The following is an 11,359-nucleotide window of genomic DNA, read 5'->3' as shown; positions in this document are numbered from 1 at the left end:
TACACGACTAATTGAGACTCTCACTGTTTTCTTCCCCCTGCCTTTTAGATCTGCCAAAGAGCTTCTCTGAGGTTCTGCAGCTCCCAGAAGACCCATATCTTTTTCATCAGGAGTTTCCTCAAGCCCCAGTAGTGTCTGCCGAGAAACACGTGTCTGAAACTGCCTGAGAAAAATATTGGAGAAGTCAGCATAAACTTCACTGTACCAGGTATCCACTGAAGCACGTAAGTTCTTCCCTTTAGCTGTAAGCTTACCTGTGATGGGACTGGAGTTTGTCCAAAGGCTCAGCCTTGCGCTGAAGACCTTCCTGGAATATCAGATCTGCTTTCTTAAAACTTCCTCTAGCCTCAAGTACTTCTGCCCATGTGATATATAGCGGTGCCAATGTTGTGCCAATCTCCTGGCTACGCAGGTAACTGTACAGATCCAAGGGCTCGTTACAATAATTTCCCTGAAACAACCAAGTATTTCAGTAATTGCATTGGACAGCAAAGGATTCCAAGTCAACATCTGTGTTTTGGTGCCTCCAGCAAGACCACATTGATTTCAATACAAGTCTTACAGGAGCAGCTGTAAGGCCAGGACACACAATGTATCATGTCACAGCACACAAGATAAAGAAAAGGAGTTCAATAGGAGAAGAACAATAACAAGAGAAACCTCTGACTGCGTGTATATATTTATCAATATTATTACCAATCCCTTAATTCTAGCCTACATACTCAAAGTCAGTCATTTCTTAGTTCAATCATTGAATTATCTTAGATTAAAAAAAAATATGTCATATTAGTATTCATGGGAATAGTTATTTTAGCTTTAGATAAAGTATAACATATTTCTTATCAGTTTTTGGAACTGGTAAATCAGCTCAGGAACCTAAACCTGGAGAAGGTTTGCTTTAAGAAGATGAGAACAACAACAACAACTATAGCAATGGAGAGGCAGGGCAAGACCAGAACACACTCAGCTTAGTTTTGCTTAAAACACAGGAAGTGGATACAAGACAGTTCGAAGTTAAAAAAACTGGTAGGATAGATATAACACCTAAAACGCGTCTTTAAATCACTTTATTTTACCTTAAATAAATAATCAAGCTCTACTTATTCAAACTAGCTTTTCCAAAACAAAACTTATGGAGTTTGTAGCTGTCCAAACTGAATGATCTTAAAAAAGTTCTGAAGATTTTGTTGAAAATGAGAAGTGGAATTCAACAGTAGGCAACATGTTTGCAGAGAGATACTTCTAATATTGCACTAGTTGTACACCATATTCTGTGACTCTGTTGTCACAAAAATCAGCTTAACTGTGTGCAAATGACATGGCATGTACCAAGAAAAAGCAGCACCCAAGACATATTCACAAAACACTCACAAACTTGAGCCAGAGATTAAGATAGCGGGGATCTTTGTAGTATCGCTGCTGTTCATTGAGTGCTTTCACTGCCCTTTCCAATATTGCTGCGAGATTACTCTCCTTTCCACCTTGGGGGAAGGTTTGCTCTGTCCACTTGATGTACCTAGAGATGGAACATATTCATAGGAGGTCAGTTCTGAATAAGATACAAGGCTTCTGTTTCTGTACAATGTAAGGCGATCTAGAAAAAACAAACTTTGGCATAATATTGAAACACAACATATTATTCAAAAAACTGTTATAGAATTTATCTTTTATTGAGTTTTTTATTAAATTAGAATATTTTCCCCCAACTTTTACAAGGATATCTTTCTATTCTTTCTTCTGAGATAAAAGGAAACTTACCGGTCCCAGACATCCAGTGGATCATCTCCAGAGTAAAATCGGATTTCTGATTCAAACTCCCTAAAAAAAAAAAAAATTATCCATCCAATAAATACATGTGTATAACTGTAAAGATGTTTTCCACACTGTAAACTAAGACTTTCACTCTCACTTATACCATTTTGTAGGTCTATTTAAAAAAAGGCTAGGTTAACATATATTTAGACTTGAGCATTTACTGAGACCAGAAGAATAAAAAAAAAAATAAGCTTTTGCACTCTTCTTCAAACTGAAAGCGCTGGGATATGTATCATTATTTAACAAGAACAAATATACATCTTTCCAAAGCATATTTCCAAGAATGTCTACCCCAAAGCTTATATGGTATCCCTTGACAGAATGTTTGTTCTGTTATGAAGAGTTATTAGCAGAAAGATATATTGTGAACTTTAATTTTTGCATGAAACGTCCCTTATTTAAGTATAGGAGGCGGTTGGAATACACAAGATGATGGAAAAGCCTGATGATCAACTACAAAACTGCACCAGAGAGCGCAGTGAAGATACATCTAAGTGGCCACACTGACAGTCATCACCTTGTCTCATTCTTCAACTCCTATGCATCATTTCATCCCTACAACATGACTTCACCCTCAAGGCAGCACATAAAGAAAGAAAACCACCTTGCAGCTTGAGTTAGACAAGAACATTAGCTTGTGTTTAGCAGTGGCGTTAACCTACAGAATCATTTAGGTTGGAAAAGACCTTTGAGATCAAGTCCATATCTTGTAGAGCTCCCCAGGCAGTGCCTTGTTCTTGGAAGGCTTTGTTCAACTGTAACACCTCACAAACGTAATGAGTCAAGTTGGACAAACCCTCTTGCAGAGCCCAGTATAACAACAACTCCATTGCTTTCCACAAAAATACTCAGGTGTCTTTGTGATTCAGGGAAGACATACAGAGATAGCTGTATTGTGCCTACATTATGATAGTAGGAAGTATTTATCTCCTAAGAAATACCCTGCTTCAATAGATTATTGTAGGAAAGTCAAAAAAAGCTCTCATCTTTGTAACCCATATGTATTTTTCGTAATGAGTATATTTAAAAGCACAACTGCATCTCCCCAGTGTTTGCTGTTTAAATACTCCATTGCAAAGCTAAAAATAGTAGTCTATACTGCACAGCACCCACAGCAAGTAGTCCTAAATACATGGAGTGTGATAGTAGCATAGACATCAGTTACTAAACTTCTGTTCTTTTATGCTTTTTTAAATGCCTATGAGATTAGTGCTGTTAAATAAGACATAGAAAAACTGATAAGAAGGCAGGAAGATAAGGGAAAAGAAGGTGTCAAAACATTGCTCACTGTTTTTTGAGCTGAACAGCAGTGTGAATGGAGGTGTCCTGCTGAGCCAGTGCTTCCTGCAAGGTGGACATGACACGCCCCTGCCGGAGGGGCTGCACGTTCTCTTTGCTCAGCTCCCACTCATCGTTGCAGTCCTGTGACATGATAGCCTCTCGTGGAAATTCTGCGTTAAGAAAACCAATAAGGAATTGATTCATTAGGTTGGATACTAACCGGAAACCTGACAGATCTGGCTGTCATTAGCCGAGTCATCACCACACCCTTTCTGTGTAGCCATAAGCACACCGTTTACGTCCCCAACTTTTAGAGGGAATTGGGCGTTTAATTCCCCTCCATGGTAATTATATGAAACAAGAGCTAAGCATTTCTTTACAATCAAGAGCCTCAGGCAGGTGACGTTAGCAGGAAAGGCTGCTAAAATTAAGCCGTTTCCCTCCCCACCTGCGTGCTCCCTTCCTTCCCCCGAGATTACCACCCTCTCCGAGGCAGGCGAGCGGCGGACTCCGGCCGAGGGGAGCCTCGGCAGCACCGTAAACTGAGTCGGGCCCCTCGGGCTCTTCACCTACGCGTAGCCGTAGCGGGCTGGTAGCATAGACGAGCCTCGACCCCGGCCTCCCGGAGATGAGGCAACGCCCGGAGGGGACGAGGGACGCGGCGGAGACTCTCCCCCACCGCGAGAGAGCAGGCTCCCCGCTAGCACAAAGAAAGGAGAAACCGTTTGCTACGCAGCTCCAGAATGGCGGTTCGTCCTCGGGACGCAACCCCCAGCCCCTCTTGCCTCACGCCGGGGTAAAAAGCTCCCCTGGCAGTGGCTGGAGGGAAGAGGAAAGCTCCCCTCAGCCCGCAGCGCCCGCCAAAGCCCACAGCCACACGCACCAAGCGCGCGAACACCACACCGTAGCAACAGCCCTGCCTCAGCCACCTTCAAAATTCAAACTCCAACCGCCGTCAGCCTGCTCCCCCATTGGCTATCGCCTTCACCACGCCCTGCCTGATTGGTTCCGCCCCGAGCCCGCCCTGCCGCACCGGTGCATCATGGGAATTATCGTTTCCATGAGGCGTCTCGCGCTGCCGGCAGGGAGAAATACATAATTAATTTTATAATTATCATTAATCTCACCTAAAAGGCAGCTGTCACCACAAGGAACATTCCTGCGTCCTCCTTTTCCAGCTCACATGTGTTCCCATCGTCTTGTTCAGCTGTGGTGCTCGTCCGTCCTGACACAGTGGCTCTGTTAACCACCGAAATCTGCTGATTTCTCCAGGTTATTTCCCTGCCAGAAAAACAGAAGATAATGCTGTAATTTTCTCCGGGGGGAGCATTCTTTTCGGCATTGCAGCTAGCCGTTAGCTCGGCTTTGTTGTCACAGAAAACCTCACTTTTCAGGTATCCCTGTCAAACACAATGCAGCGTTTGAGACCCCCAAAGTGGCTCCAAGTAACCTCTTGGTCCAAACAAAAGAGCGTGTACAGAGGTACTAGCTCAGGCCCCAGAAGCACTATTGCTGTGTTAATGTGATGCTTAGCCCGGTTAATTGCCTTCTTTCCTCAGCATCGAAAGAGAAAACTAATTAGCCCAACAGGCTGCAGTAACACAGCTGTACTGCTTCCAGTGCCAGAGCACGATCGTGCAGCGAGAGACCTTTTTTTCTGCTTTGCCCTTATTTACATGGTATAGGCATGTCCTCAGAGTTAGCACCCTAATAAGATGGCTGAAGTGCTTTGACAGCTCCCCAAACTAGTTTAAAGTTGCTCTTCAGTGTTGGCTTGTGTAGGCTAGCTGAAATGAGTTAGGACTAGTTGTTTGCCTCTAATTTAAGTGATTAAAGTTGAGATCTTAATAAAATCCAGTACCTTCAGGGCCTTAAATGTATAGATGTCTCTCTCTTTTCTGTATTCTATATCTGCAAAAACTGAAATATGAGGCAGCTGAAAAAAAATTGCCTTACGCATGGACAAAAATTTCCTATGAGTGATATAGATTAGCTGCCTGCTATTACTGGAAAGGTGATCAATAAAAAAATATTTCTCATAAAGAAAATTGAATATTTAATGAGTTAAAAGTGTTTTTTTTTCTTCACAACTGTCCTTAATAATTCACAGACTTGTGATGCCTGTGAGTTATCAAACTTTCATACTCACAGATGAAATGTGCTAATTACCTTTCACTGTTTAGATATTCCACAGCATTCATATGATAGCAGTAAAAGGTATGACTCCTCTTGTGAGAGCAAGCATGCAAGGTAAACACAAAGGATAATCACAGGCTGATATTTGCGTTGGTGGGGTTTTTTTTGCGAAAGGGTGCCTATATTAAAGGCAAACTGTGATCATGTCATTGATGGGTGATTGCTTCTTCACTACATAGGCATTAATGACATACCGAAAAGGAATATATGGCCTTATATCCCCCTAATAAATCTATTATTTCTATACCTGAACAGTTAACATACTTATCCTACAACAAAATACATAATGTATGCATAAAGATATATAAATCCAAGCATAACATCAGGCATAATATGGTCTCTTAAATTTTTCAGCTATTCCAGTAAGATTTATCGTACAAGTGTTTATCTCAATTTACACAAAATCAAGGTGAAAATAGAACTGCAACCTCTATCATTCATCACAGCAACCTCTCTGTGCCTTATTTAACATAAATCAGATGCTGTGTGCTATTGTGCGAATGAGTGGCCTGCACACAAATTGTCACAGAGCTGATGGTGCTCTTACAACAATGGCACAACTGAACTTTTCAATGTATAAGGTCTTGTTCATGAAGGAAAACTCAGATGTGCCCAGAGTAATGATAAAAGCCTCTTTCTCGTTCTTTTTGGGCTCCTCCAAGAGCCTGTGAAGAAACAGGTAGAGGATGACACATAATGTGATCTCTTGACCTTTCTGTTTCTACAAATATGGAGTATTTTAACATGATGCTTAATAGCATTAATCCATCTTCATTTGTATTCTACACACAAGGGACAACGTAGGATGCTTCAGAAATGTTACAATGCAGTAACTCAAGGACTGGGTAACAGAGCTGACACTGGGTTGCCAAAGAGACAATCAAAGGTTTAGCCCAAGACAGGTGCTTCACAACATTCAGAAGCTAGGAAAGTCATTTAGCGCTGAGATCTTTTGTGAGAGTGCAACTATGTTTTCTCTAATGGATCTTTTGTTTGATGTGTTACAGGAGCACTCCAAGACCTTCATCTCATGGAGTTTCAGAGAGAACTAACCTGTGTTATAATAATCACTTTCCAAGCTTGAGAACAGACTGTTATCTAGGCTGTTTAAAGAGGAAAAGGAATGAAAGCAAAGATCTTCACCAGCTCTCAGGAACAAGGTACAACACATTAAGATCTAACATGTTTAGACTGAACGCTAAATCCTTGTTTTTCTAAGATTATTATTTACATCTGAATTTTGATCCTTCCAGATACATTTTTCTGTAGGACTTTCATATGATGGGTATTGACATTGTTGTTATAAGTAGAACTTTTGTATCAGGATGTTGTGGTCAGCATGTGTTTATCAAACTATGGAATTGTGTGGTGAATCACCTGTTGTTGAATATTGCCCTGATTAATATTTCTGAGAATATGTACTATTTTTTATAATTGGGGCTGGTTTTCATTCTATTCCTAAATTCTGGCTCAGATATAGAGCCATATGTGTGTGCCACAACATGTCCAGCTAATAGAGATATGAGCAATAACCCTAAGCTGACCCTAGTAACAAATGTTTAAATTTTATGAAAATCCTGGCTTTCTATGACAGTGATTGTCTTGGATGACAGTCCTCCAAGTTTGAGTTGAATCAAAGTTTTCTTTTTTTAATCATATTACACACACAAGTCTTAGAACACAGTATTTTTATCTAGTCAGATGGCAGTGAAGGAAATTTGCAATATCTTGAATGCAAGTCAGTGAGTTTATGTGCCTTTCTGATTTTATAATGTAAAATTTGACTGTGTTGAGCCACAAACAGGGGAAAGAGGCATTGGGAGGAGGCTTTAGGAGGAAAACTTCTTGCACATATGGAAAGAACAGGCAATTTCAATTGAGGAATGCAATTTCAATTGAGCAATGCCGATTTTCCCACCCCCACCAAATCTTTGTGCTTGCTTTCACTCTGCTTCAGTCACTGCCTTTGCTGCTGTAACCACGACCATCATTTGGATCGTTCCCTCTTTTAGGAGTAAAAGATGGGACTGTACTCTCCAAAATATAATTTCTATCTAAGTATTGCTACTGGGTCACTGCTGTCTACAGGTCATTTCTGCAGCCTCAGTTTTTATTATGGTTCCAAATCTGTTTCTTTGAATCTGTTTGGTGGACTGCTTTGTTTCTATTGATTGTGTAAAATACATACTTATAAAAACTAAAGGCCATAATTTGTTTAAAGTCCACATGATGGAGTTGATGCTATTTCTTTTAAGTTTCCATTTGCAGGTCTACTGATGGCAGTCTTACTTTTATGACGACTTAGTAACCAACTACTAAGAAAATAAATTGTACAAGCCAGAATAAAATTGAATTTACTTTTTTTAAAGGAAAAAGGATCCCTTTCAGACTGAAAGACATTATATATCGAAGGCAAATCAGTTTAAAACAGGTCTTCTGCAGCTGACTTTATCATTTGGAAGTTGTTCTTTGAGATCAGAAATAATTTTCTCTGGATTATGTGATTGAAGAGATCAGGGTTCATTACTGCTTCAGATAAATGCTAGATAGGTCTGCTATCCTACATACAAAGAGAATAACTCTCCAGTTGTCTTCCATCCCTTCAAAACTAAAGCAAGAAATGTCCTCTGCACTCTAATTAGCCAGGTACGAAAGCAGTTTTTCTCTTGAAGGCAAAAAAGGCAAAAGGATGCACTTGCTGTCAGCTATGCCAATGAAGAATTGATGAAAACCATGAGGTTATTCAGTTCCAAACTGGGACAGAATTTAGGCTAGCAGAAATGAATTTTCAGACACCTGGGAATTTTTTTGTTTGTTTCTGTTACTTCCTGAAGGTCAAATGTCTGTATTTTACTTGATTTTTCAAATTATCTGCATGCCTCTGCTGATTTCAATTCAACTTTACAGTTTTCTAAGGCAGCCAAGGGACGTTGCTTCTTTTCTCTGTAGAGGCTAAGAATGAAAATGAAATGGCCACTGCTAAGGTGTATGTTACCCCAGAAGAGGGTGCTCAAAGCTCAGAAACGTCACGAGCATCCTCTTCCCTTGGCAGCCGTGTCTTCTCTGCAATACATTTCAGTCTCCCTTCAACTTCCTGCTGTAATTTCTGTAATCTCAAATCCAGATCTACCACTGTCAGACAGAAACTGCTATTTTCCCCCTGCAGATTTGTTGACAACTGCGAATTTTCTTATCCTGATAAAGCAGGGTTATGCTAACAGTGGACCAAATTCCTTAGAATTGTGCCCTGCGTTCATTCGCCTTAGATCACAAAGGTTTATTCCAAGCTGTTGCAAGGAAAAGAAATCTGAGAATAATTGCACAGTTTACATTGCAACATACTTTTTCAAAGATCTTACAACTGGCATTGCATTAGAAGAAAAAAAAAAACAACCTTCTCCAAGCCAGATTCCCACATTACATGCAGTATGTTAGTATATTTTAAGTCTGACACAAATTTAGAGAATCCACATTCTTGAATTAATGCTTCTTTTCATAATCACTATGTGACAGTTTTTTGCTCCTGCCGCTCTGTCTTTTAGCCAATAAGAATGTGAGTTTCTGAGACAATATTTTGACCGATGGAGAAAAACTGCAGTGAGATGATTAGAGATTGAGGATCTTTTTTTCATTTAGTTTTTAAGTCCAGCAAGCAAGCATTGAAGATTCCTAGTTCTGTGTAATTGGTTCCTTAGTGGTTTGCCCTAACTGATCTTTGCATCACTAAAACAGTCAGATAAAATAAGCAATAGAGAAAGGCAGTCGTCTGCAAAGCCCCAATCAAAGACCAGATTTGTCTTTCTATAGGTCTGCGTAACAGGTATTAAACAAATATTATTCTAAGCTGGTACAGAAATAAAAATTAAAGTCTGATTGTGGATGGGGTGAAAGAGATTTCTTAAATCTACCTGTAGAGTTAAACTTTCAAAAACATTTGAATGCCTTTGGAGCTTAAGGATGAGTTTTTAAAGGTACTTAGATACTTCTTTGCCATGAAAAAAATACTTCAGTTTAAGCACTTATATGCTTTTCAGTCCTGCACATAAAAGGGTCCATGTAGAAACTAGTGCATGAAATTTTATGCCTGTCTCAGAAAAGTCATAGTGGTCCTCATAATATTCATACCTGAACCTATGATATTTATTTAAAAACTTACTGAAACACTTTTTTGTTACTTGGCTTTATCAATAGTCTTCTGACTGATCCAAAAAATTTATAAAAACATTTCTATCACTTAGTATATTTTTCTTTTTCATACGTATGTTTATAAATGAACATGATTGTTGTACAATAATGCAAAAAGTTAGTCAACCTTCTCATCCTAAACAGACAAACAAATCCAACCAGATTCACTGTAATCTCAGATGGACTTGAAGTTAAAAGATTACATTTTCCTCTTGTCCCTTTCACATTTGTCTTAATTTCCTTTCAAAAAATAATGTGAGATTGAAAGGGGAAAAATACTCTTCCTCTTTAAAATCAGTAATCTTCTTTGTTGTAGATATTTTCCATTAAAAAACACAAAATAAATCAGAAATAGCCATAACACATTAGAAGTAAGATAAAAATGAAACGTTTTGTTTGCCATTTTTCACAGTCATTGCTATTTTTTTATCCAGTTCCAATTATTTTCTTAAACCAAAAATACTGTCAGGGCAGGCCCAAGATAGGAGACAAAGACATAGGATCTGGAGGCTTTAACAGGCAAAAACTTGAAGAGGCTGAGCTCTGCCTTCTGCCAAGTTTTATTAGCTCTCCTCACAACAACAACAACCACTACCATAGACATAATATTTACAAAACATCATCTCCTCCAAATGGATACAAGCATAACCCTGAAAAATACCAGACACTGTGTCTGTATGTGCTGATTCTAGAAAGGGAAGAGCATAATGAAAAGACTGGTTTAACTGGACCGTTCCAATTTCTGTGTTTGAAAGATGAATCTTAAAGATATACCTGGAATTTATTGACATTTGATATTCACGTAACATGAATATTATTAGAATATTTTTCCATTAATGGACTTTATTTTTCTCAATAGAATTTCAAATTGATTTTAAATTTGTCAATTAGACACTTCTCTTTTACCTGGGTAGAGTTACTGCTGAGATGCCCAGCCTAGAGGTAATCCTGTCCATGGAAAATCCTGGAAATCCTGGCCAGGCTGTCTACTGTTTGGTACTTTGATGAACAGCTGTACAAATCAGCCTGAGGAGTCCAGGGCTGGTGCTGTTCAGGTTTAGCTGCCAGCAGATCTGCTAAGTCTGTATTAGCACAATATATTTTAGGTTATTTAATGTAATGCTCTTGATTAATGGTATCTTCAAGTAATGGAGGATGATATGGGAGACTTTATAACCATTCATATCTCTCAGAAATTATGATGGGATAAACAGAAGACATGTAGGGATCTTGTCTTTGAGCCCCATCCCAGGAGAGGCATTTCCTGGAGGAAACACACCAGAAACATCAGACTCCTTAAGTGAAATCTGAAATTTCACGCAAAAGTAAGAGAATGAACAAGTGAAGCATGGTGGAAATTGTTGCTAACTTTCTTTGCATGTCAAATTAGTGCCACGGGATTTGAACAATGCTGGGAAGGAAAAATGAGATCCCTCTTCGGTATAGATATCTCTGCTTCGTGTGCCTGCATTCTGACTAAAGGGTATGCCAGGCTGATATTTGTATCACGGAGATTATGGGGTCCTTCAAAGGATGAGAGCCACTTCAAGCACAGCTCCCAAGCTTACTATGGTGCAAGGGAAAGGAAAGGTTTTCTTGTGCCCTGTTGCCTTCTTACCAGGAACATATACTTTACCATCTGTGAGGCCATGACCTTTTGCAACATACTTGGAAAGGTGAAGTACAGGTGTCTGAACCCTCATGGTGTGCCATGGCCCCCACATACATATTGCAGGCTCCATCCAGGCTGCTGGTATCCAGGAAGAGGCAGGATTATTTATGTACTTTGGTGTACATGTAGATCCCGGCAGCTGTACTTTGCTTTCTCTCTCTCAAGGGTTTATCTCAGTAATGGCAGCAATGTGGAGATTGGCTTTTTTGG

At 39.6% G+C, this 11,359-nt stretch overlaps 1 protein-coding gene across 1 annotated transcript in view; it reads right to left on the bottom strand.

The window, feature by feature from the left end:
- BUB1B (BUB1 mitotic checkpoint serine/threonine kinase B) overlaps window positions 1-3,246 on the bottom strand; it is a gene marked incomplete at its 3' end in the record, with an annotated part of 13,733 nt that extends 10,487 nt beyond the window's left edge. Inside the window, exons 1-5 of the mRNA XM_010294331.1 lie at window positions 3,104-3,246; window positions 1,759-1,818; window positions 1,372-1,516; window positions 255-451; window positions 1-163 (exon numbers count right to left, since the gene is read on the bottom strand). The exon at window positions 1-163 is cut by the window's left edge and continues 4 nt beyond it. Coding sequence (XP_010292633.1) covers window positions 1-163; window positions 255-451; window positions 1,372-1,516; window positions 1,759-1,818; window positions 3,104-3,246 — 708 coding nt within the window. The remainder of the gene's footprint in view (window positions 164-254; window positions 452-1,371; window positions 1,517-1,758; window positions 1,819-3,103) is intronic.
- Between the last annotated feature and the right edge of the window lie 8,113 nt (window positions 3,247-11,359).

Source organism: Phaethon lepturus, unplaced genomic scaffold (genome assembly GCF_000687285.1).
Source record: "Phaethon lepturus isolate BGI_N335 unplaced genomic scaffold, ASM68728v1 scaffold6049, whole genome shotgun sequence".
NCBI classification, from domain to species: Eukaryota; Metazoa; Chordata; class Aves; order Phaethontiformes; family Phaethontidae; genus Phaethon; species Phaethon lepturus.
Note: the sequence above shows the minus strand (reverse complement) of the source record. Positions and strands in the feature narration are given on the sequence as shown.